The 27,501-nt window shown below is 36.4% G+C and overlaps 1 protein-coding gene and 1 long non-coding RNA gene across 14 annotated transcripts in view; one reads left to right on the top strand and one right to left on the bottom strand.

Annotated features, from left to right (window-relative positions):
* Positions 1-26,788, top strand: part of LOC117164860 (rap guanine nucleotide exchange factor 2) — a 249,658-nt gene extending 222,870 nt beyond the window's left edge. For 3 of the 13 annotated variants that reach the window (XM_033348263.2, XM_033348260.2, XM_033348266.2), the window contains 16 exons: positions 4,525-4,623; positions 8,911-9,123; positions 9,209-9,561; positions 9,641-10,102; positions 10,188-10,480; positions 10,555-10,858; positions 10,940-11,186; positions 11,260-11,570; positions 11,649-11,833; positions 11,907-12,118; positions 12,212-12,443; positions 12,506-12,820; positions 12,903-13,220; positions 14,352-14,468; positions 17,339-17,596; positions 20,488-26,788. In XM_033348263.2, coding sequence (XP_033204154.1) covers positions 4,525-4,623; positions 8,911-9,123; positions 9,209-9,561; positions 9,641-10,102; positions 10,188-10,480; positions 10,555-10,858; positions 10,940-11,186; positions 11,260-11,570; positions 11,649-11,833; positions 11,907-12,118; positions 12,212-12,443; positions 12,506-12,820; positions 12,903-13,220; positions 14,352-14,468; positions 17,339-17,596; positions 20,488-20,519 — 3,951 coding nt within the window. In that variant the 3' untranslated portion in view covers positions 20,520-26,788. Of the gene's footprint in view, positions 1-4,524; positions 4,624-7,847; positions 8,025-8,815; positions 8,838-8,910; positions 9,124-9,208; positions 9,562-9,640; positions 10,103-10,187; positions 10,481-10,554; positions 10,859-10,939; positions 11,187-11,259; positions 11,571-11,648; positions 11,834-11,906; positions 12,119-12,211; positions 12,444-12,505; positions 12,821-12,902; positions 13,221-14,351; positions 14,469-17,338; positions 17,597-20,487 lie in introns of those variants that run through there. The other 10 variants (XM_076621124.1, XM_033348264.2, XM_033348261.2 and 7 more) reach the window with 9 other exon arrangements.
* On the bottom strand, positions 3,528-8,653 carry LOC143303102 (uncharacterized). The gene is made up of 4 exons (XR_013059104.1): positions 8,196-8,653; positions 5,241-7,075; positions 4,434-4,835; positions 3,528-4,352 (listed from the first exon to the last, which is right to left on the bottom strand). It is a non-coding gene; the product is annotated as an uncharacterized LOC143303102 (long non-coding RNA).
* Positions 26,789-27,501: the final 713 nt, after the last annotated feature.

The raw sequence follows: 27,501 nt of genomic DNA, 5'->3' as shown, positions 1-27,501 counted from the left end.
ATAAATGTTACTTCAGTTCCCGCACATTTTTGGAAAACATGTCTACGTTTATAAGATTAAAATCGAGTCACGTCTTTCGTCCGTGTAACGTCTTAGAAAATGTCGATTCGCGTCAACAATGTATTGAAAATATTGAAGTCAATCGGTTCGATCGGCTGATCAAAAGATGTCCAATGTAACGCGACTTAAGCGTTAAAGAATGACAAACACGCTGCGTTAGCGAGTCGCTATCCGATTGTTTATAATTCGTGGATTACGTAACGAGAGAACGCTCGTGGACATTTTCTGCATCGAATGTTGCGTCACGCGTTTCACGACTGTCCGTTCGCAAAGTCCGCGAACGGTACACGATTCGCCATTATAATTCGCGTCGGGCAAACAGAGCGTAGCGCGTGATCCACTTCGTTTCCCTTTTGCGCGTTTGTTTATGCGATCGAGCGGTGCTCATTGAGAAATCGGGTTTGCGACGTGTTTCGGACTGCTATGCTATAAATTTAATGATAAAGACAAGATATACCGTGACAAGCAAAAAATTCCACGACGAGAAGTGGCAAAAAGTGCAATACTTGCATTGGCTAATGAATGTCCATGAATATGTAAATTAATAAATTTCTCAGTTATCGAACGTAATTTTTATATATCTACAGTTGGTCGTAAAATGATATTTCGTTTGATAGCTAGTTAGATATCTAGTGTTTTTCATCGAAAGTTACGAGACAGTAGAAAAGAGAATCTACGAAAGATCTACTTTGACAAATAATATTTTATTTGAAATTATGAAAGAGTAAAAAAATAGATTGGCAGGAAATTTATTTTTTATGAATATTTGTTATCCTATTTTATGATGTTTCTATGGTAGATTATATTTGCATACATACACATATTGATAATTTTCGTCTTTCTATTAGTTTCAATATTAGGTATCATTCCTGAATTTTAAGTAATATTTGTTTACTTCTACGTGCATTAGTTTAGTGATTAGAGTGAGAACAGATGCTGAATATTTATAACTAGCAAAGAAATAATCTTTTCAAAGGAGCAAAAAATTTAATTAAGATTAGTAGACAACATATGCCGCAAAATGTATCTAAGAGAATATTTTCATAAAATTAAAAGATGTAAAAGATAGGAACGTCAACATTGAAAATAAATATATGGAGATTACGACGAGCAAACAATACTTTATAAATATTCTTCAACGCGTACGTGATATTTGCTATACAGTTCTGTGGAGAGAAATTACGGTGCTGATGATAATTGTAGGTATAACGGAGAATTGGATGGTTGCTTAGCAAGAAAAAAGAAATGACTGTTCTTTTTAATTTTTTGCGGTCTATAGCTGAAATAATCTGTATAGCATACTTTCACCTGTAGCATCTTCGATATAGCGGTGAATCGTGGTTTTAAAAGGCAAATGAAATAAGTAGACACGGACAAGAGCGGTTATAAGGGACTGGTTAGCTCCAGTAATCGATAATTAATGTACTTGCCCCATTATGTTGCTGAGATTTCTAAGTTGAAAGAAGCTTAGATTTCTCGCAAAACGAGTTTTACCTACAAATTGGACGAGTTGATGGTAATTTTACGTGTTAGTTCAAACATATCTTTAAGCGACTTGTTCTAACATAACAACTCTTTGGAATACTGACAAATCTAACTTAATTAGTATGTTCAATAATTGATATTACTATTATATTGCATTCTTTATGTAAGTTCAAATATCTATAATAGTAACTTAAAGATAATATTTTCTATATGTGTGAATCCTACAGAACTGTATCTTAAACTGTATCTATTCGAGTATGTTAGGTATATATATGATTCTCATTAAACCATTCAGTTACTAAGCTTTTAAGCTAATCTTGCCGTTCTATTTTCTTTTTTTACACTCGTATCCAAAACAAGAAAGCAATAAAATGGAATAAAATCTTGTAGAAAAACTTTTCTGAGAAAATGTTTACATAGGAAATAAGAATGTTCCATTTTTATGAATGAATATAAAACTTGATGTTGTTTAAAGATCATAGGTAAATAGCAATTTCATATTTCTTATTTTTCGTAGAAGAGCAATTTTAAAATTCAGCACATTGTCAACCAGTCCAACATCAAAGCTATTACTATGCATTTGAATCCGTATACAAGATTCATTATAAATATCTAGAATATTTGTATAAGCAAACAGCATACAAGTAAGTTAAAGTACAACATTTATACAGACGAATTGTACGTAAGTAGAATAGAGTACTACAATATTCATAAAGGCAGGTAATACATAATTAGTTGAAAAGTGATTAATTCCCATTATAAAATTATTATCGTAGCTAGTCTAAAATTTCTACACAGCATTGTGTATACGCAAAAGCATTCAGTCCAAAATTTCCGTAAATAATTTCTACGATTATTACATGTCAGTAGAAATCAATTAAAAGTTATAAATCACTGGAACCTACGCGCCAACGTTACGCGACGCATGTTGGTTTTACGCGTATACATATAACAGTGTAAACACACATGGATCTCGGTGATATGCATTTTCCAGCAACGCTTTGTAGGAAGGCGTTTCGTTAATTTCCGGCATGTCGAACAATATTTTTCGCGACATGCATGTCGCGTTTCGCATCGGCTATTCCCAATCGAATCAACGTATCGTCGACCGGTGGAAATTCAACTTTCATCCCGAAATTGGCTAAATGCTGTTTGCCTCTAACAATCGAGTCGCGAGGGAGCGGTTCTGTGAATGGCGAGTATAATCGGCGTATCTACCGGAAGTCCGGCCTACGGGTTCCGGCCCCGAGCCACACGCTCATCTCGTTGTCTCTCGGTGTTCTTTTTTTCCCCTTTTTTCTCCTCTCCTCTTCTCATTTTCCTTTTCTCTTCTGTTTTTTCTCCTTTTTTTATTTCATCGTGCGTATAGTGGTTGAACAACGAACGCTGTTGATCGAAAAAGAGGGGCACGAGCCTCCATGTAACTCGAGGGGGCGAGAGAAGTTGACGCAGCTGCAGAAGTCGCAGGTGGAACCGGATTAGATTATCAACGCCATTCCTGGGGACGACACGGCTGCTTTCGCGGAGGAGCTGTTTGTCATTCCAGAAATTCGAAACACGTTCCTACGTTGACGTTGCTCTCGAGCTTGCGTTCTACCGATCGAATTTAGAGCGAAAATGGTAGTTTGATGAATGTTGACTGTAGAGGGAGGGATTAGACGAAGAAACTTTTTAATGGAAATTAAATCCCTTGTTTTCGGTGTAAACTTATGCATTGTTAAATACATAGCGTGAGATACGAGGGTAAAACATTTCGTTAAAATATTTCTGCATTTTTTAAGATATATGTGTGTACGTATAAGAATTACAGGGAAAAATGTGATAAGTACGATTTTATTGATTTTTCAAGTTCCATGTTATTTAGTGGTTAAAAAGATTGGGCTTAGCTTTTATATAATTAAAAAAGGGAGAAATCTATTAGTTTTTTATTCGTGTTGAGATACTCTTAAGATAAATAAATTAAACCGTTACTTGCACTATTATTGATTATATTGTTATAATACGTATATAAAATATATATAATACAATTGGTTGTATAGGAAATAATATAAGGAAGAAATACCTCTAAAATATATTCATTCAAAAGCGTTGCTACAATTAGACAATTACAAATCTTCTATAAAAATAGGACGCATATATTTTACTATTCCTCTCAAACGCCGGCAAACTTGTTGAATAAATCTACGAGACTCATCCTGATATGTATCCCTAAAGGAGATAGCTCTCACGTCAAACAATTCCTATATTTTTAAGCTTCGGAAAGTGTGCCCTCTGCAGGTTTGCGAAAGGTGAAAGGTTAACACGAACTAGAAAATGGTATGCAGGTTGCGTTGTAAAAATGCAAATATGTTATCATGGAAATTAAAAGAAAGAATGAGGAAACTAATTGCAGACGTTCTTCATGATTTTAAAGACATCATTTGAAATACTAGTGTTGCGTATTATCGACTAAAGAGCAACCGATCAGGTCAAACTGATCGTTCGATATCGCGTACCTCGAATGACTTAACGTTCAAGGTGGAGGAGATGGAATAACTCGAGTGTTAGATTTTGACGGCACTTTATTTGTATTAGTTGTAGCACTTAACCGAACTAAGTTGGGACTTCGTCGTCCTGTGTCTGTAGTCTTCGATGGTTGAAGCTGAACTCCGTTTCCCAGTACCCTTCCGACTGGTCCTTACCTAGGTTTTTCCTGGCCTCGAGTCATTACGTTTACTGCCCTGGGAGGACCGGAATTCGGAATTTCCTAATGAGGGAAATGGGCCTGTCTGTGCCATAAACGAACGACCAACTAAAATTCCGAACAACTAGTAAAATATTGAATATATTAAAATATGCATTATTTTGACAGTTATACCTTTAGCTCTATTTTATATTAAAATACTCACGTTTATTTATAAAATGGCATTAAAATTGATAAAAATCATCCTCAGTTGCAATTATTTTTCTAATTATTTTTATCCTTTTTTTTGTTGGCAGATCGACTATCCAGAAGTGCATGGAGGAAGGATGCATCGACCACCGCACCCTCATCCCATAACCGACCATCGACAGGTCAACTTGGTCTTCGATGATACGGTAAACATCCGTTTTCGAATTCTTTTTGCCCTCTTCTCAGATAGAAATTGCAAGAGTACGTTCAGGCAAATTTTAAAAAGGCATTCACGATCGAACGATGTTATCATAAATATATTGGTTCAAAATAGGCCAGACTCGGCGTTGGATAGATCCATCAGTTATTTCGAAATGACAGTCCATGACTAATTTCGACTGCACCAGCGGATGAATGTCTTTTAAATGGATAGTAGGAAAAATTTATTACATAGTGGAACTTTCAAGATCACGTTGTCCTGTCAAACTCATCACGAAAGAAGTATATATTTATTAAAAACAAGAGGAATTTTTCACAAGATACTAAAGATTTAGGTAGAAAGGACAAAAGTAAATTGGTCTTTTAATATTTGACAAACTGAGTAATTCGTTCGTCGTGTAAAATGGATCTAACAATAAATACAAGTTAAAATAAAAAAAATCAACAAAAATGTACCTATCATGTTTTTTCTGCGTGACGTTCAATTGCAAAGGTAGGCTTAGTTACGCCTTGTTTCACTTTAGCGCAATCGATAGCGTGGTATATTCGTATCTGATGCAGCTTGACAGAGACTCATGGCTGGTATCTATCGGTAAATCGGTACCTGATGCACTTTTGCTGATCATTTTCCTTGCAACGGTTCATGATCATTTGTCTTACGTCATCGGCGTGCAGATGGTTGAAAGAAAGTTTGATGTCGTCGGTCCGTGACGTGTCGATGCGCCCACGCGTTCTCGATAATCGAAAACATAAGAGAGGAAGATGATGGAAAAATAAAAAAAGTGGAGATCGTTAAAGGCGGCTAGTGGTAAAACTTTTAAAATAATCTTTTTTCCTTCTTCATTGTACTATTCTACGCTTTCTCATGCATTTCAAATGCCCGCCTCCTCCCTCTTGAAGAGAAGTTTTATCAGTTCGTGAATTTTCTTATCTCCATAGAAACGTATATACGGAAAATTCACCAGGTTCCGAGAAGTAAACAGCGATCATCGTAAAGCGAGAAATGTTTTCCCGTGCTGAAAAGTGGAACGTAACACAAGATGCGATTTATGGACGTGTTGTAGTTGGAGAAAATTTATTTTTTTTTTATCGCACGATGAATATTCGTTTTTTATATGCCTGTTATCGGTTTTAAAACTGCTATCATGCAGGATTTTTTTAATTTTGACGCATTTGGAATATTTCTTTTCCTTTTTATATTTTTTACATATTCTGTTATTCCTTTGGAAATTGTTAAAATTTAGTTAGTAATTACGTATAATTTCCGAAATACTGTTAAACAATTTATTTTAATTTTACATTTTCGAAATATAAAAAGGATTAATAGTAGATGTATTTTATAGTATTTTGAATCATGTATTTGACAGTATATGTACAGAGTACTTTTGATACTTTATACGACAAAGTTAATATAACTAAGATTATCCCTTAACTACTACTGTGGGGTTCTTAAGTAACCCAGACGGTATAAACATTGTCATAATTTCACTCTCAAGGAACACATGATGCTTAACTGTCTTAATAAGCTCCAAGTAGGGTGAGCCTTATAATTCTAGCTTATAGATTCCGATTTTTATTTTTTATTACTTCACAACCTCACCACAGAGTCAACATATTTCCATTTCATTCTACAGAAAGTAATTTACATTATTTTGGAATACAAATTTCTACCATAACTTCATTCAAATGTAGATCTTCAATTTTAAATAAAATATTGTATTTTATGTATATGTTGATTTGAAAAGTAGTCACGAAAGTGGAATTTTAATTGCAACAGCGTTCGAAATTTTATTCGAGAGAGAAGTATTTAAATTTTGATATAGAGAAGATCGAACGAAGTTCCACTTTTCCTACGATTTTAATTGAAATAATATTCGAAATTTTATTCGAAGTACAACTATTTAAATTTCGCTTAAACAAGACCGAAGGAAGTTCCGCTTTCCCTCGCTAGAATTTTACCGGCACGCGGCGCTTCGGATCGAAAGTTCGTTAAGGCGCAACGCGTGCGTGTAAGATGATCTACATTAAAGTGTCTTTCCCCTAAAGAGTCTGTGGAATGCACAATGCACATCGGTGGCGTGCACTGGTATGCCAGTGTCTGCTTGAGTAGGAAGAAACTGAATGGGAGAAGCAATTTGGAAAGTCTGTGGAGCAGGACAAAAGGAAAAGTGAGACATGGGCACGACATAACGGGTCGTATAAATCATCCGTCGGGTCGGCCAGTGGCCTTTAAGCAGTTACTATCCGCTGTGTTGGATGCTTTGAACAGACCGGTACTCTTTTCTCCCAGCATCCTCCTTCTCTCTCAATTGCTTACCGACTGACGATTGACCGACCGTCGACTCCTTAAGCTCGTTTCACTCGGCTTTTGAGTCTCTCGTCTCGTCTCAGTGTGAGGTTCATCTGATCACAGACGAAATTTTCCAAATCAACATATACCTAAAATATAACCAAAATTCGATGTTTGGAAGAAATTTTTTCGAACAATTTTATGCAAGGTGCTTCGCGATGGCTGATTTGTTTATGGTGAATGATTATTTGGTACAATGTGATCGATGACTGGATGTCGCTGTAGATGTGCATTTATTCACATACAAAGAATTATTTTATGTGTAAAGTTCCATCTGATTACAGATAAAGTTTTAACTGATTCATGGACTAATTCAATGTTTGAAAACAATCTCAAGTCTTCATCACGCCGTAAGTGATGTTATTCAAGCCAACAAATTAGGTTATAGAATTGTATTCTGATTACTAATATAATAAAATAAACAAAAAAACCTTAAAGAGTATAAAACGAAGTATGGAACAATATATACGTTTATAGTGTCAATAGTTGACTAATAACGAGGTGCAGCTAGAATGAATTGAAAAATTTAGTCGGACATTACGACGTTTCATTGATAGGAGTGTTTTGTTAGTGTCACGGTCAGAAGCTACAGGTGGGCCCCCCAACGTGCGCCCCCCTATTGTGACGGACCTGAGGCTCGCTGCTCGGTCGGGTCACGTGACCCTACACTTTCGAAGGGAATGCCGGCGGCAGGAGGAAGGGTGGGGGAGGGACGAAAGGCAGTCCCATGTCCGCTACTTCGCTAAGCTGACGACCCACGACACGGGGCACACCAGACGCGCCACGAGCTTCGTAAATGCACACAAAGAAGGTCACGTCGATCTGTGTGTATATACGGTCGCATATGCCATCGCGAATGAGAGGTGTGAGTTTCGTGAGTTCGATCGCATCGTGGACAACGAGCAAAAAGAGAATGTGGCCGGGCACTGCTCGTTCTTCTTCGCGTTGTTTCTCGTGATCTAAAACACGGAAGAGCATAGTGCCGAGCAAGTGCCATTAGTTAAGACGATAAGGATGGACGCCTTCGGCATGTACCAAGTGAGTCTGACGATCTCCCGCGGGCTCAAAATGGCCTTTGGTTTACACGTTTACTTTTCTCATTCTTCGGATTTCCTTGAAACGAGTGCACACCATGGTCGATCATGGATGATCGTTGTTGATTATCGCCGGATGACAGATGTCACGATGTTTTTGTTTAGACATACGTACTTGTTATTTCTGTCTCTTTCTTCACCGTGCGTGTTTTCTCTGGTTGCTCGATGTTGCGTGCGTGATGTCATGTCTGGTAACCTAACCTAACTTAAGAGCAGAGCCTGTCCCTGTCCCCATCACGCCCATTCCTAGTACTATTCCGTAAACGAGTACCGCTCGTAGTACCCATGTTTTTGTTCTACATGCTTCTTGATCCCGTTCTTTGCAGCCTCTTCCTGCCAATTGACAGATCGATGTCGATCCATGGATGATAGATTGCAGGTTATTTTATTCGTAGGTTCTTTTTTTCTTGTAAGGGAATTCGAACGATGCTAATATCTTCTCTTGAACTTGCACCGTGCTATTGTTTACAATCGTGATTACATCGGTACATCGCGACGAAGAATGCGTTGCTTTGTATTAACATCGTCCGGGACGCTACGTTAATGTAAACACTTTAGTTTGCATATTTGAGAGTGTAGCAATAACAAAGCGAATATGTTGATCGTCTTTAATTAATGCGAAAGTATTACGGTGTACGTCATGTTTAACAGTAAATCGATGCAGCTATAAATATTTAGTATATAAGTTTATCAAGCATAAACATTTAATATTAAGTGATCTTTAGAACAATTCCTAATAAAAACTGTGCAATAAAATGTAAGAATAAAGTATAGTAATGGTAAAGTGAACAAGTGTATAATTAATTCGATAATTTTGCTTTTTTGTACAGTTTTCTCAAGGCCTGACAGGCAGGCCAGAGCTGTATCAAAAGTCCAATAGAAGCAGCCATTCGAGTGACACAAGCTCAGCATACAGTGGTTCAGACACCATGACATCTGTACAAGGTTCATTAGATGCAGATGCAGACGATGTTGATCTTTCAGGTCTTGTTGAATCTATAGTAGACAGCGATGAAGAGGAAGATCTTGCAGAAAGCATGGATGTAAGTATACTTTTTCTTAAATGGTTGCTTAAATTATAAAATTAAAGAGTAGACTAACAAGAATTATTTTTACTTGCGTTTACAGAGCTTGACTGTTCGTGATCCAGTCAGAGAATGTTTAGAAAAAGATCCTATGGAAAGGACAGAAGATGATATAGAAACGCTCTTAGAATTCACACAACAACTAAAGGCTTTCACGAATATGACCTTGGCAGTAAGAAGAGCGCTGTGCGCTGTGATGGTGTTTGCAGTGGTTGAACGTGCTGGTATGATAGTTTTGAATGATGGAGAAGAATTAGATAGTTGGAGTGTGCTCATAAATGGTGCTGTGGAAATTGAGCATAGCAATGGAGAAATCGAACAGCTGCACCTTGGTGACAGTTTTGGAATTTTGCCCACTATGGAAAGACTTTTGCATAGAGGTGTAATGAGGACAAAGTGAGTTCTATGTTAGAAATTTTCAGTCGCCAGTAGTTATCAAATGAAAATTCCATTAACATGTCTATTTCTTTTTCAGATGTGATGATTGCCAATTTGTATGTGTTACTCAGGCAGATTATTTTAGAATTCAACATCAAGGAGAAGAAAATACGAGGCGGCATGAAGAGAATGGGAGAGTAATTCTAGTAACAGAATTAAGGGGTGCTTTAGATGGCGGAGCACGCAGAGGTCATGTAGTTATCCGCGGAACTCCTGAACGTTTAATGTTACAACTTATCGAAGAAAACAGTATTACCGATCCCACTTATATAGAAGATTTCTTATTAACGCATCGAACATTTATCGATAGTCCTTTATTAGTTGCGAGTCAATTGTTAGAATGGTTTGATCAAGCACAAGTCAGAGATAGAGTTGCCCGTGTGGTACTTCTTTGGGTAAATAATCATTTTACTGATTTTGAAACTGATCCCGCCATGATGGAATTTTTGGAAGCATTTGAAGCCGGTTTGGAAAGAGAAAAAATGCTAGGACAACAAAGGTATACATCAATTTTGTTAAATTTATATTCGTTATAATAATTATTAAGCACTTAGAGTATTTAAAAATTCTTCAATGAATTTCAGATTATTAAACATTGCGTGTGCAGCAAAAGCAAGAACGCGGAATGTAACATTAGCAAGGCCTACAAGGGACGAGGTTTTGCATTTTAGTATTTTGGGCGGATATGAAAGAGGTTTCGGCATTTTTATTTCAAAAGTGGATAAAAAGTCAAAGGCTGAAGATGTTGGCTTGAAACGTGGTGATCAGATTTTAGAAGTAAATGGACAGAGTTTTGAGCACGTGAGTCACGCCAGGGCTCTTGAAATCTTAAGGGGATCTACTCATCTTAGTATAACTGTTAAATCAAACTTACTTGGTATGTTACATTTTGTAGAAACAATAATTTGTGGATTATATTTCCTTTATGCGAGCAATGAATTACTGTTGTAGCGTTTAAAGAAATGCTTCAGATGCCAGATGACTCGCCGAGGCCGCGGGGAAGAGCAAACAAACCTGAAATTTCAAGAATACAAACAGATCCACGTGCAAGGTTGTCCACGCATGTAGATCCGATAACTCCAGGAAATCCACTGAATCCTTTAGTAGGCGGTGTTCCACTGTTAATACCTGATTCTAATGTTTCTCCCTGTAAAGATGCTAAAAAAGAGCATAAAGGATTCATGACGCTTGGACCGAAAAAGAGATTTCAAAAAGCTCTTATAAAAATGAATATACTGCCAAAGAATACTATTAAGTAAGTTAAAAATATATCTGTCATTTTCCTTTTTTTCATTTTTTTCCCTTTTTCTAATTCAAGAAAATATATTTTACATAGGAGTGATTCATTTTACAGTGATGGTGTACATGTAGACGATCCTCTCGCACCCCCTCATACACCACCGGGAACAGGACTTTCACAGACTACTAACCTTTATCATTCGAAAAGTAATCCTGACCTTACGTCGTTATATTGTTATGACGACTTAAGGGCGCCTGATTATCCAGAACACGTTTTGAAGGTTTACAAAGCCGATCAAACTTGTAAATATCTTCTTATTCACAAGGAAACAACGGCGCACGAGGTAGATATTTAAATCTTCGGAAACAATATGCATGATTAAAAGTTTCTATTTGCATGCTAATATATTATTTTAGGTGGTAATGCTAGCTCTCCAAGAATTTGGTATAACCGCTGCCGAAGGCAGTTCGAATTTCTCCTTGGCTGAAGTTAGCGTTGGAGAAGGAGGAATGATTAAACAACGCAGGTTACCTGATCAGTTGCAAAATCTTGCAGAAAGAATTGGCTTAAGTTCAAGGTATTATTTAAAAACTAACGGTATCTCGGAGACGTTCGTAGCAGATGAACAAGCGCCAGAACTTATACGCGAATCTCAGGTTCACTTCTTACAATTAAATGCTGTTGAAGTTGCAATTCAATTGACTTTACAAGATTTCAGTATATTCAGGTAAATTGATAATACTTTTAGTTTCTTTGCAAGTTATTTTTTGCGAAATGGAAATATTGACTTGTGTGCTATTATTAGACAAATAGAATCTACGGAATACGTGGATGATTTATTCGAATTGAAGAGTAGATATGGAGTGCCAATGCTCAGGCAGTTTGCAGAACTAGTCAACAGAGAAATGTTTTGGGTTGTGACAGAAGTTTGTTCTGAACACAATCTTGTTCGACGTAGTAAAATAATAAAACAATTTATAAAAATAGCCCGTGAGTTTTTATCCTCATCCATTGTAATTTTTTGTTACACGAGTATCCTAATATCTTTTTGTTTGCTAAACAGGACAATGTAAAGAATGCAAAAATTTCAATTCCATGTTTGCGATTGTGTCTGGCTTGGGTCATGGGGCTGTCTCAAGATTAAGAGCTTCTTGGGAGAAACTGCCAAGTAAATATCAAAGGCTATTTAGTGACTTACAAGAATTAATGGACCCGAGCCGTAACATGAGCAAATACCGACAATTAGTAGCATCTGAACAAACGCAACCTCCTATAGTAAGTTCTCATGTTACTTCTAACTATTAGTTACATACTTTGTTCTTTTTATTATGCAGTGGTATAACATGAAATGTTTCTATTTCTTTTCAGATTCCATTTTATCCAGTAGTAAAGAAGGATTTAACGTTCATACACCTTGGTAACGATTCCAGAGTGGAAGGTTTGGTAAATTTCGAAAAACTGAGGATGATAGCGAAAGAAGTGAGAACGTTAACGAACATGTGTTCTTCACCCTACGATCTATCAATAATGTTAGAAAGAGGTGGCCAGCCACCTAGTTCTGCCATGGTTGCGTTAAATCAAATGACTACTGGAAATCAAGGTAATCTAACTTTAGTATGTAGAAACAGAACCAGCAATGTGATGATTCGTTTTTACTAACAGTGTTGCAATGTCCAGGAGGACAAACGGCAACAGTAAAAAGGCGGAAAAAGTCTACCGCTGCACCAAATCCGAAGAAAATGTTCGAAGAGGCTCAAATGGTTCGAAGAGTGAAAGCGTACCTTGCCAACATGAAAGTAATAACTGACGAGGAACGATTACATGCTTTGTCTGTGGAATGCGAACCTCATGCAGGAACTGCCGCAGTAGCCGCAGCGGTACCTCTCAGTGCAAGCAGAGGAAGAAGGCATCCTTCGCCTACTTTGTCGACTACAAGTAGTGCTAGCAGCACCAGTGAAGGTAGAAAGAGTATACAAGGTAGGATATTTTTATCTTTCGTTTGAATTAATTATTATGTAATATTAATTATTATAAAATATTAACTATTGTGTATTTTCAGGTACAAAGTTTGGAGCTGCATCGCCACAAGCAGTACGGAAAATGTTAGCACTTTCTGATCCGCACAAAACTCGTCCGTATCAACCGAAACATTGCCCACCAGCACTTCCAGTGCCTGGATTGGCATTGCATTCCAGCGGATTGGAGCCTAGTCCCGGTGCACCTAGGAGAGTAGGATCTGGTAGCCGAGTTCCTATGCATGAGAGATCCCATAGCGATACTCCTTCCAGTTTACCACCACCTGTCGATCTCAGTGCTGAAAGTAGTAGCGTAACCAGCTTGAGCAATCTTCAACCGTTAAGAAAAACGTTGACCAGTGGTAAGTTGATTAATTTCGACACATAAAATGGTTCGAAGCGAGATGCTGTCGATCATCGTTTAACATACATTGTATACACACATACAAAACAACTTCAACAGTGTAAAGTTTTTTCTGTGTCTCTATACATATTGCTAGCTTTAGACGATGAATCATACGGTGCTTCTTTTTCTTTTTATTTTGAACATTGTTTCATTGCGACACACAAATACAGCAGACACATCTCGCGAGGTACCATTCAATGCACCTTTTCATTGCTCGTGACCGTACACACTGGTCAGGTCTCGCAAATTCTAAGAAACTATCTCATTTTATATGCACGCTGCACAGCCGTTTACGCAATTCATAAATGTTCCATGTTTATATTTAGCTTATCCATTTTACACGCATCTTGTACGCCGATTACCGTAGCTCGCGCTTCTTTTCGATCAATATTATCGTCCCGTGTTATACACACCACGGTCCTGATCCCAGGACGAAGCACATCTAGCTTCAATTTAGATCACTCACCATGGGACATACGGACGCGTGAATCACATCCTTCAACGATTTAATCTCAATGCTATAGTCTATGTCTTTTTAAATTACTTTTTATGAACAAACTTAAATAGACAGTAGTTTCAAATATTTTACTCTTAATACTTTCTTCAGTTTAAAAACTGACTGACAATTGTATTGTAGGAAATATAAATATTGTTCCTGGAAATAATCTCCTTCTGATAAATATCATTTTCCAGGATCTAATATTTTTCCAATTTTCATTTTTTTTCTTTCGGTAAAGATAATAATATGAATCTTAATTTTGTTAGAAGTAGCTAGTAGTCGCTTACAGAAGGACGATCTCTGGTAGGCGTGCATCGAAAAACAAATGCTGTGCCAGCGCAATTTTTAATCGCGGTCAAGTCGACATTTTTGTAGGCGTCAAACTGACGTTTGTTGGCTCTGATTTTTTCAAGTGAGAAAGCAAGAGAGAAAGAGAAAGAAAGAGCGAACGAGTGATATACGAATTACACGCGTTCAATGAAACGCGATTAATATTTGTTAGATAATTAGCAGTTAGCGGGCGCATCGGGGCGAGAAATGGGCTATAGAATGTGTAGTGATAGAAGTGTCTTGGGGACGTGTGCGTAGGTTCGGTGACGAGCAGTGACAGTGGTCACAGTACACAGCTGGACAGCCACAGCGGAAGCAGCGTAGAAGCTGGTGGTAGTCCACCGCCACCTCAAAGACGGCACTCCGCCATGCAAGGTACGTAAACTTGAACCAAAAGAGATCAAATAACTCCACAAGCTCGTGCTCATTACCTCTCTTGTTCCCTTTTTTTGCCCGTTCCGTAGACCGTAGTTTAGAAGGTAGAACCAAAGAAAGAATCTGGAGTGGTCCAACGAGATGAAGTTGCCTTTCCCATTTTTCTTTTTCTTTTTTTAGTTATTTTAGTTTTTATTTTTTATTTAAAACGTCGTCGTGTTATGGACGGCCCGTGTATATCGTGTATGTCGTTGATTGATACAGTAACTGCGTGAAAGTTCGTTTCGTGATACGGTTGGGTGTTGAGTCTATGAGTCTCTGTTTTTCATATTTTTCTGTTGTAATCGCAAAAGTGATCCTACAGAAAAGATATTTGTTCTTTTTTTCTAGTAGTGTGTGACGTATCGTTAGATATTTTTGGTAGTTAGTAAACAGAGAATGATTCGTTTTTTGAAAACGTGTGATACCTGTTGTACGTCTCTTGATGACTATACGAGTATCCTTCGTGTAATTATCACATCTATTTCTCATTTTTTATTTTTTTCCTCTCTTTTTTTTGTTCTCGTTTGATACTAAAAGTAATCGAAATGTTTTCTCATTACAGTTTGCCGTTTCACACAGTCGTAGTCCGTTTACTCCTCCGAATCATTCGTTTCACTGTCCGGGTCACGATTAGATTCTAACGTTGAAAAGAAAACGTATGTCCCATGGCCACTCATCTTCATTCTCTCTCGTCTATGGTAGTTAAGAAAAAAATCTCCGTGCAATTTAAGCTACAGCATATATACGTTACATTATGTGTATATTACGTACATACACTCTTTTTACCGTACCTATCCGGTACTTTATTTATTTATCGTTTAGCCGAGCGTTGCGCCGATAACGTAGGTAAACGTGCTTTATAGCCGCTTTTATCCCGGGAGTTCCAATTGCTTTCAGTACATTTATCGCTTGAAGCTTTTTCACAGAGACTCGCTTCTTTACGCAGGGGCATTATTCACGCATACACGCATACGTTGATATTTATATAACGACACATCGACCCAATTTTTGCGATCTTTCCACTCGCGGCACTCTAGGAATCTTCCTTCATGTTCAATGAGAGGGACGTCAACAAGCTTATATTTTATTCATTCTTTCGAATAAATATTGTTTACTTTTTCTTAATTAAAAAAGATCTTTGCGATTTTTATCGCTCGTCTCATTTATTTACATCAAGAGAAAAAGATACACAAAGCAAAAATGAAAAAGAGAGGGGGAAAAAGTACCACCAGATGTTAAACCGGTGTGTCATTGTACATTTTGTAAAGAAACATTTCGTATGTGACCTGTGTGTGGTGCAGGGTCTGTTTTGAGAGGTGGTGCACCTCCGTTCCCTCACGCGGTAGCAGTGTTACCTCCGCTTCCTGCCAACCACAATCAGAATCACAACCACAATCATCATCACCACCACCACCACCATCATCACCACCAACATTATTACGATCATCACCATCACCAACCCCAAAATCCTCAAGGTGAGTCCGCGATTGTCGTCTTGCCTGTCTTGAGTTTCTCTCCTTGCAACTGGGCTGAATCTTCTCTCTCTGTTTTCATAGTACTCTTTGTTCGACTCTATCTATGATTGCGTTGCTTCCGGATCATCCGTAGTGTTATGCATGACGTAGTAAGATAGTATTAATTAATATATCTCTGGTGAATGGATATCTGTAGAATGATGAATAAAATATGAAACTCGACTAATCATTCGAACATAGAAAAAAAGATGAGTAGACATTGGTAAATGGGAGTTCTGTACCAACCGGAAGCAACGCGTTAGGCTCGAGGCATTCAGTGATAACGTATACAGCGATGCATCGGCTTAATCTGTATTAATCGCTTGCTCGAAGGGTTGGCGTGTGCACGCTAATAATCACGTGAGTATCGTTGCCTGCTGTACACATGTGTATGCAGGTTGTGCGTGCGTATAGAAAATGATATGCGTTGCATCGACAGTGTGTGACTGTTTTTATTGTGTTGTCGCGTTTCCTCAGGATTAACGGAGAACCGAGGCTTCTTTTCAGGGTATATATTAACTGGTTTTCTGTGCTTTCCTTTTCTTGGGTTCTGATCTAGCGGTGAATAACGAGCGTGTTGTACAGTTTCCTCGTATATGTATATAGCTCGTCTCTTTCGAGCTCCGTTCTGAACGAGCACGACGAGTCTGTTTTATGTTTTTTTTTTTTTAATCAAAGAATATGAATTCGTCTTGTTTTTATATTTGTTGCAATGTATGCAATACATACATAAAAAGGGGGACGAATTTAAGACGAGGACGCAATAAGGAGAGAAAGAATCTACATTTTTTGAATATCTTAATGAATCGTTGTATTTAAAAAATTGTATATTCTACATTTCATTATTCTTCTAATATTTTAATGACATAGTATTTTTAAAAAATTATATTTTATTAAAAATAAATAAGAATTATATTTGTATGTACAGTAAGAAATTTTTCACAGGCTTTAATTACTGTCAATTATTGAATCCTATACAATTGCAGAAATTTTTTCATCCTATATTATAACGAGTACTTCACCTTGTATATTTCATGTATTTTAACGCATTACACGCATTCTGTGAATTTTTGTATTCTCATGTTTCCGATAAATGCATAAAAATCCGCAGTTTAACTATTTGCGATGTCCATAAAAAGTACCTACCACTTATCATATTTTTCGAGTCTTCGTACGAGTCATGTTCGTTCAGAATTGCAAATGGCGATGGATTACATGGCGGTAAAAAGGATAAGGGGAGAGAGCGGTTGTTGAACAGCAGAAGGAGATGCAGGGATGTGAGAGATCGAGAGAAAGAGAGTCGAGGGTTTTCAGGTACTACGGGATTAGGAGTAGGCGTGGGTCTTGGAGTACCGGCGGCGCTTCCCCCTCCAGGAGTTGGAACGACGATTATGACGACCATGACGACCATGACTACCATGACGTCGATGACGACGATGCGTCCAGGAATTGGTAGTACACAGTGCCGTCAACCGCCTGCTTACAAAGTTGCAGCGCAGATGGCAAGGTTGCACAGGCTTGGCCGTGCTCACAGCCACGAGGGTGTTACCTACAGGAACGACCATGAAGATGGTACAAAAGCAAACACAATCGCTATACCTAAAATACAATCTACTCTACCTACCACAGTTTTTTCTCTAGACGTATTATCATATATGTCTATACTTTTTACGAATTGATATACTTTTCCGTCCTCGAGGCTTGTTCTCCTTAACACTATCGATATCATAGCGATGGGATTGATATGGAATAAATTATAGCGATCACAATTAGTCGTTAGTCTATTAGATTATGAAAATAGTTTTATAAATGATGTTAGATAGTGTTGGCTTTAGATAGAGTGATTTTCGAACATTGATATGAAATTATTGGAATGTGATATGAAATGATAAACTGCTGTTACAGCAGAGGTATGCGTAACTTCCTTGTTAAGATTAAAATAGGATTCAGAGGAACGAATAAGGTTGTGCTTACGTAATGAATAATAGGGTAGAGTGAGCGGAATAGTAATTAATTTTTTTTTTAGAAGAATGAGAATTTTTGTAAATACTTGTACATAAAGAACTTTCGTGTATAGAGATCAGGATTCCTTTATAAAATGGCTCTTAGAGTGTAAAGATATAAAAAGGGATAAATGTATTTTTTTAAATATATTACTTCCTTCAAAGGATATTAAGATATAAAGAGATGTGAAATAATAGCTTTAAAGTTTTCTTTAGATTTAAGATGTAAAAGAAGCGAAAGAATCGAACAAGATTATCAAGGAATATTGATCAGTCCCACTATTGACTATCGATAATGCACGGAAAAAAATGTTAATTACAGTCTTTAATTTTGTTCGCATTTCGCTTATTTGCCGCGTAATATTTTTAACATTTTTTGCTGCATTTTCGTTTTATCTTTTCAGACATGGTACATTTATATCAGTCTTTTATCGCGTAATTATTTGTCTTTCATTGAATTCGAGTTTCTTAATTCATTATTATTAATAATATAGCATTTATTAATAATAAAATTTCTTCAGAAATTATTAACTTTTAAATTTCTAAATCCAAATAAGGTACATAATATCCTAAATGTCAGTAAAAATTATAGACTGTTATCATGTCTGAAAACTATTAAATGCACTCAAACTCAAATAAACTGTAATCGTTCAAATTGTTCGCGACTGCCACACTTTGTTCAGTAACATTTTTCACCGTAATGATCAACGAATCTACGTGACGTAGAATATCACGATGAATTCAATAACGATTACTTCTTCCAACTCTGAAACACTCGAATAGTAGCACAGAAAGCTCTAGTTCCTGCAAAATACCGTATAACATTATCGAACAGTCATGGAATCTTCTTTTTTTCCAATGGATGAGTTATACAATGAACACTAAGTACTTACACACCGTTCTCTATCTACCTTTAAGCTATTTCTATCGATTAAGTATTTACAATGTATGTATAAACACACGCACACACATACACAGAAGTCTATGGACGATTTTCAATCGTTATTGTTTGTTATTCGATGTACATGTTAATTATTTATCTAATTTATCTTCTCATCGACGATCGCATCTGAACTTGTAAATAACGAACACATATCCGCATATGTTTCACTTGTACATTTTTAATGCAAAGTGCCTGTGTAACCACGTGTTTTCTGTGTGCATAACTTATAACTTTGTGTTTTATATTTTCCTTTCAGTATTTTGATTTTTTTTCTTTCTTTTTTACTGAAATTTATTTTGACCTTAGAATTATTCAACGCGTACGCACTGTGTTTATGCGTAATAGAAATCTGCATTTCGATCAGCAAAAAATTCGTTGCATATTATAGCAAATTGTAATTGTATCGATGTATTTTTTATGCACTTGCTGTTTTTCTTTTTTTCTTTTTTTTGGAAGCCTGTTGCAAGCAGATGGTACGATTTTCGATTGCGATACTTTATATTTCATCTTTGCATATTGTATAGTTTCGTATTCCACCCTCCGTGTCGAGGCATGACAGCATGCTTGCGTCCAATTTTCTTCTTTCTTTTTTGTTCTTATTTGCACGTCACGTCACGTCACTCCACGATCCCTTTTGTTTCGACCAATTTGATTTCTTTCGATACATAGAATTTGTTACATTTTACAGAGTCGCAATTTTATAGCTGGTTTCTTTAAAGGAATTCGATGATAATTCAATAGATGTATTCTTTGTTTCTCTTTTTCCACCAAGAGACTTGCTACTTTGGCGAATATGACTTTACTCTTTAGTTCATTCATGGAATGTATATTAGAATCTCTTATTTTATCTTCTTATTTGATTTATTTTCTATTTAAGTTCCTTCTCTTGTTGAATCGCGTTGTGCTAATTTTTTTTCGAAACTGTAGTTTCTGTACTGAAATCTGTCGCTATGCATTAGTAGGTTTTATTTTATGCATTCTTTAGCTGTCGACTAGTTGTTGGTAAGAGAATTATAGAATAATACAGCTAGAAAAGTAGATGAAAGAATTTGTAGTAATGTAACAAAGTGTATTTGAATTTCTAAGTTAGTAAATTAATATAGATTATTCTGTGTATAGGCAATTAGTTAGATCACTTTACATTGCTTCAATTCATAGTATTCGTAGTACATTTTTTTAGAAATTTAATAAATGAAAATTCAGAAATTACAGTTTCAGAAAAAAAGTATAGTACGAGTTTCAAGTAACTAGCATAAAAATTTGTTTTCTTTTTTACAATTATCATTATTACATTATACTTTGACATAGTATTAAATTACATCCTAACAGGGAAACCGTAACAAATTATAAACTCTAACGTCGATTAAAAATTCTGAAAATATATAGATATCAGTGTCAAAATTGAAAAATTCAGCCAACGTAGACAAGTCACCCGAGCATACTCCATCGAAATATTATTTTATGACTCTAAAAGAGCAAAAGAAATGATCATTAAAGGAAACGTTACAATTTTTCAGACGACGAAGACGCACAAGTATCAGCGGTTTAAAATGGTCCACGACGCCTGTAAAGAGTTCCCGGTCATCATTATGCTTCAGTTCCTCAACAGATTGTCATTTCCCGCGACTAGAAGAGGAACAGTTTCGTCGTCAACTTACGTGCCACGTGTTAAACGATTCCCTATTAAGAAAGGAATCCGAAACAATTTCTCGAACTTTGCACCCGCTTTCAAAGTCTCTCTGAATATATAAGACAAGAAATTTTTAAAGAATTTGCTCCAATAAGAACGGGGTGCATAGACGAAAAATGAAACTGATCGACACACACGCACAGTGCTTTCGATTCAGATATTTCGAGAGCCCCCATACCAGTTTAAGGAAATACTTTGGAGAAGAACGCGCATCGAGGAAGGGGAAGAAGCGCTAGTCTTCCAGAATTATTAAGAAAAAGAAAATGAAAATAACGAGATACAAAAAGAAGAGAAGTTGAGAATCTCACGAGCTGCGCCCGTCGGGATACTACGAAAGCACCAATCACGAAAGAAAGGACATATATATATATATATACACACACGAGGATATATGAAACATGTATTACAAGATCAAAGACAAGAAAAGACAAAACGAAGAACGACATAGAATACGTTTGTATCAGACTGATGATATGTTGTCCGATACAAAGGTGCCACGTCGAGTTTCACGTAGCGGCTACTCAGAGAGAGAAAGAGAGACTAGGCGCGAGAAATTACGGTCATAAGTAATAATTCTCTATAAATGTGTAATAAATCGAGTCCAAAGATGTTATATATACCGCGTAATCGTCGCAGGGAGTACGAATGACGGCGTGTCCTGTATTATATTACTTTTTAGGCTAACCCCCGAACGCCCAGAGTAGCTTAAGTATACGTTTTTTGGTGTACATAGCGTGTAGCGTTTAATGTAGCATATAATTCAGCAAGAATGACGTATGCGTGAATGTGTTTATTGCATGTACGCGTGTTTGGCCGAGAGATAGGAAATTCAATGTGCAAAAAAGCGAATCAAACCAGATACATATGCAAATTTAACGTTTGTCGTTCTTCTTTTTCTTTTATTTTTTTTTCTTTTTCTTTTTTTAACGTATCCTTCTTCGATGTCTATCGAATGTGGTTTCGATTGTATCGTATGCAGTCTTTGTCGATGCTCAGATTTTTAGAATTTCGATAATTTCAAGCTACGTATTATTTGTGTTTTTACATTTTTTTTAAAGGCAGATAATTGTGACAAGCTTTCGAGTAATCATTCATTTTTATTTTTTCGCTTGTTGTATACAGTATGAATGTTATTCGTGTGTCACGAAACCAGAAATTTATTGTATCGATGGCGTTTAAGGGGAGACCTGATTTTACGGCTTCGATGTGTATGTGTACGGAGTTTTATCGTTGACGCGATCATAAGTACAAAGTATTTTTCGAGGGACTAACGAGAAAAAGCGAGTCTGTTGCGAGAGGGTGTGTTGTACGAAGATGTATATGTGTATCGTTCCTGGGCTTTTGAAATTCATTTTTAAAGCGTTTATCCGTAATGTACGAGTATGCTTATAGCGCTCGTAGCGTTGTTCCAGCGTTTAATATTATCTAGCGCGAGTGCAGGTTCAGTAGGAACGCGAGGAAGAAAGAAAAATCAATCGAGAATAAAAATTAAAAGTAAAAAGATCGTGTTTGAGGAGTTTGGGTGATAGAAAGGGAGAGAAAGCGAGAGAGCGAATGCGAGTCTGAACGAAAGAAAGAAAGGAAACAAATATAACAACAAGGTATTAAGCGTTTCAGGAAGGAAATTGAGAGAGGATATAATAATCGATATGCATCGCGTATGCTCAACTTATTTTTACCGAAGTAATTAATTATTAATCGAAAACGAATTTTAGATCTGCTGTAACTTATATTTCTCGACCTTCTCGAATTCGATCTATCGTTATCGAAGAATAATATTACGGAGCACCGAAGCGCATTCGTCGATAACTAATATTTTCCGAAATTTTATCAGTATCACGGTACTTTTAGTTTTATATATAAAAAAACAAATATATATTATAAATATATAAATATATCTATATGTATAATCCGCGCCGTGCAAGAAGAGCGTATTAAAACGAAAGAGAACGAAGCAGCAAGATCGCCTCTTTCAAAGCCTCTGTCTCAGGGGAAGAGAGAAGAAATAGATTCCCAAAAGCGAAAGAGAAGACCGCTAAAAGATAAATATCATCGCGCATCTCGCCGACAGGCCGAGACTAATAATTGTTATATCGATAATTCGCCAAGACAACTAAATATTCGAGCTAAAATACCAGTGATTTGTGCAAACAAAAAATTCTGCGATCTAAAAAATTCGTTCTCGCGCAAGGCTCGAGAACTATCTATGTCGATGATATTGAACATACGAAAACGCGGTTGTATTAGGGCAGAGAGGGCCTAATTTCGAAGGCATCTCCTTTCGCGATGAACGATCTGCCAAAATGCTCGTGCAAAGCGAGCAGCAGTCTCGAGGATTAACACGGTGCTTCCCTTTTTTCTTTTCTCTCTATTGAGCCCTGAAACGCTCGAAATTCTTGGAAAAATTCTTGAAAAAAGCTAATTCTTGAGGCTTTCGAGCGTGTCGTATATCGACATTCCACGTTGTTGCGTCCCATCGTGAATCATACCCGACACAAATACTTCCCATACGCGACAGACTATTCTCAATGTGTTAATATTGACCAGACCTGTTTTGGAAAACACAAAAGACATTAGCAGATTGTTAAACACCGTGCTGATCCTCGCCACGTTCGATCCGCGCGAACAAATCAAGTCGAACCATAGGACGATCGATAAATCCAATAATTCCGCGCTGGGTTTCGCGCGGATCCTGCGGTAACGGCGACATTTACTGCATATTCATATTAATATCTCTTTGTACATATCCTTTAATGACTTTTAAATATTATTAATTAACCGAACGTTCTTAAAGGAAGTGTTTGATAGTGGCGAGCGTTGTGTCCAGCAGCATTTAAAATATCGATCAGAAGGTTCTTAGTAACTCGAGCGTAGAAGGAACAAACGAACGAAACAGGCAGGAAAACGATGCTATTTCCGTTCCCTTTTCTTTTTCATCCGAGTTTTTTATCGTAAGATCGATCATCTTTTGTGTTTTGTTTTACAAACTTTTCCCCGAAACGATCTTCCTGCTCGTGAATTTTCCTTTCCCCTGTTCGTTTTTCTTTTTGCATCTTTGGCGGTTCAAGGATACGCGGTTCATTCCAAGAAGCATTTACGCCTCGCCGATTATTTCAATTTTCGCGATTTCGTTCCTCTTTATGAATTTTTCAATTTGTGCTTCATTTCCCCACGAAATTCAAATTTAACAAATCGATGAATGAAATCGGCAAATTACTAATAATGTTGTCATATGACGTAACGTAATTTGATTAAAAAAGTATTCTTATTAAATTTGAAAATGAATTGAACTTCGTGGTTTGAGATGGAAGCGAGATAAGCGAAAAAGTTGTAAGAAACGAGCGAAATCGTTCAAATGAGAGTAATACGATGAGCCACAGGCGATTATTAAGTTTTCACTAGTCTTGAATTGCCGAAGCTCGAGTTCTCCTTCTTCCTTTAATTTTAAACGAAACGATCCACCTTGTCGTAGAGTTTGTGTAATGCGCGCATGCAAGTATGTTTATGGAGAAAGAAAGAAGAGAGAGAGAGAGAGAGAGAGAGAGAGAGCGAGAAAGAGTGTCAGAACATGTAGAAAAAGCCTTTAAACTGTCTTCTTCCACGAACTTCGTCCTCCTTTTACCCCTCGATGACTTCTTTTACTTTTTATTTAATGCCCCTTGCCCTCCCCCGTTCTCTTCTGTTGTTTTTAATTATTTATATTAACTCGAGAATGGAGCGACTGCGCGTCGCGGTCGACAGTAAGAGCAACAAGGAAAACAGAGAAAAAAGATGCGATCTTTTGTATTTAATTTGTTTAATAAAAAAATCATGGATCATAGTACAACAGCCCCGAGTGCGTTTTTGGTTTCGTGGATGGAAATCAAAGCTCTTTCCTCGTTTATTTCTTTTCGTCTTCATTTTTTAATCCGAACACGCGTCGAAATGCCTTTAATCCTTCATTTAATCCTCTGATACGTTGTTCAGTTCCTCGCGGCGAATATAACCGAGGATAAAACGAAAACTAACACTTAGAAGCTGTTGATCAAGAAAATTACACTAATACTATCGTGAATGAAATTTCACCCTTGGCTCGGCACATTTTTGGTTATTTTCAAAAATGACAAAGTCAAGCAAATGCAATCGACGGGGTCGCAGCAATAATTTAAATTGTATTTGTTGGAAGAGAGAATCAACTATAGGTTTCATATTCGAGTTTCTCTCATATTCAGAAATATAAAAGTTTATAACTAGAAATACTAGTCGACTGTGAATTTATAGTGCGTCTCAAAAAATTAGTTTCTATTGGTTTACTCAAATTACTGGAAAATGGAGCTGCCTCCTTATTGCAACAGTTTGAACGTTATCCTTACTGTATGTAATAAAAAAGTAGAAAATGTATCGTTTGCAATTATTAATATAAGACAAAACTCTGAGTAATGTTGAATATAACGTACGATTAATATATTATGAAGAAACAAAATTTGTACACAAAGTGAAATTTCGCTCATGGTAGCCTTTAAGGGTTAAAAATGGGACAAGACAAGTACAAAAGGAACGATAGAGAAATAATAAGCAAACAACCAAATGAAAAGAGAAAAAGAGCGAAAAGGAAAAGAGAAAATTAGAAGAGCAAAAAAAAAGGAAGTTGGAGTAGAAAAGTGAAAAAAGTCTTTCGTCATCGAATGGCTCATCTAATATGGCTTTTTGTAGATAATAAGAGGCGCGTGAAACGCGCCAATCTTTCCGCGATTTTTCACTTGTTTTCCTCTTTCGACCGATCTCTGTGTACGGTATATATTTATTGACGAAAACGACCGTGCAAAATCGAGAGAAAGCATCGAATTTTTCCATGAACGCCACTGAGTTTCGGTTTAGAAGCTTATTTCGACGTGAACGAGAGGATGTTGAACCAAATTTCCACGATGTACGGTCAAGACACACGCGCAACTAGTGAGGCGACGACCATTGTAATCGTTTCGATTCTTTGCTCTACAAGGTGAAAGCGTTTTAACTCTTTATTTGGTGACTGATTGAAACGATCGAGGATAATTTGATTAACTATCGGACAAATTGCTTAACAAAGTTTATTGTTTATTTTATATTTGGTACTATTTTAAAAATAAAATATGATTTCTCATTGTCCAGTTAAAAAGAGTTTTTGTTTATTTTATTGATATTTAGTAGTTTCTTGATATCAGGCTGAGACGACAATTTAATTAAGCCTTTGTCAAACTTCTTATTTATATATTTAAGTATCGTTTTGTATGCTTATTGCTGGAACAATATTTATGGACACTCATTTTTTTAAGGAAATCACTGAAGAAATTGAATCAAAATGGAAATTCCTTTCATTTATCAGATATCATAATAGTTATTTTACTTTCAATATTTTATATATTTTTTTAGAAATACATCAATATTCGTTATCTAGATATTGTTATTTTGCTATCATTGAGTTGTCGTTGTATAATTCATTTATAGTAATTCTTAATTTCTTCGTTAAAATAGAGAGGCAAAGAAAAAATGAGACTTTTGGGTTGATTTTGGAGAGACTATTAGAATTCATATATTCATTATCGTACGTAGTTTCTAATTGAAAGTAAAAGAAAAGGTGAGGAAAAACGGGGTACAAAATTGCGATTTATTATAGCTCTGAGTATCGTACTTCTTACGAAATATATCTAAAATTCATAAACGAAGAAAGGAAGGTTGTGTATTTTTATTAGAAAGAGAAACAAATCGAAAAAAAAAATGGAACGGTGGCCAAATAAAGAGTTAGAAGATCGTATTTTTATAAGGTTTGTTACGAAATAGAATGATAAGCTGGAAATATCGAAGGTCAATGAGAGGGTATCGTATATAAAAGGAGAATCCGTGGGAACGAAACTGGTGGTGATACTACTACTACTATTTTGTACGATATGATGTTTTTGTATATCTGTCTACCGTATGTATAAGAACGAAGTCTACCGATTATTAAAGTAGATGGTTCAAATTGTATCGAACACGTATTAAACGATTTGTAGCGTGATGGACACAAAACTCCGGCTGTATTTACGATGAGTCACACATAGATGTTGTTCCCATTAATGTACACCTGTAAAATCCCTATCGAACAATATACGAGCTACTAAAGGATTGATAAAGGCTACTTTGTAATTCATTTACGTGCGACGTCTCTTTGATTAAATATTAAAATAATAAACATTAATTGGAATTATTAAATCTTATTTTTATAAAATAGCAATTTTCATTCGAAGTCTTCGAATCTTCTTTATACGTATCGTTGCTCCGATTTTCTGGATCTTTACTTTGCGTCTATTAGACTTTAATTTCAATTATCAGATTTGTACCTTTTAGATATCAGATTTTGTTCGTGGAAAACGAGACTTTGATATCCTTAGTTCCGAGAAATTGAAATTATCGCAGCATGCTAACAAATGGAGCTATTAGATCTTATTTATAGATATTATTTATATTAGTTTCAATTATCAGATTTTGTTCGTGGAAAAGGACACTTTGTATCTTTAGTACCGAACAATTGAAATTATCCCAGTCTTCTAAAAAATGGAGCTAAATCTAATTTATAGCGGTACAGAACCTTTCTCTACATCCGATATATTCGTCGAAATTTATAGCTGAATCTTTGCCTATTTTTACCCGAATAATTTGCAAATTTAATATCGATGGTATTATGTTATGTTATTCAAATCGTTGTAGCTGGTTTGATTACTCGACTTGCTTGGCTGCGGTACAAGAATTACTAAACTAACTCTTTGTTAAAACGTGGAATATCTACCGAGCGTAAAGATGCTAAGTAACGCGCTAATACGACCTCACCAGAGGATGACTTTCCGTC

This window comes from Bombus vancouverensis, chromosome 8 (assembly GCF_051014615.1).
Source record: "Bombus vancouverensis nearcticus chromosome 8, iyBomVanc1_principal, whole genome shotgun sequence".
NCBI lineage: Eukaryota > Metazoa > Arthropoda > Insecta > Hymenoptera > Apidae > Bombus > Bombus vancouverensis.
This window is presented reverse-complemented; position numbering and strand designations above follow the sequence as displayed.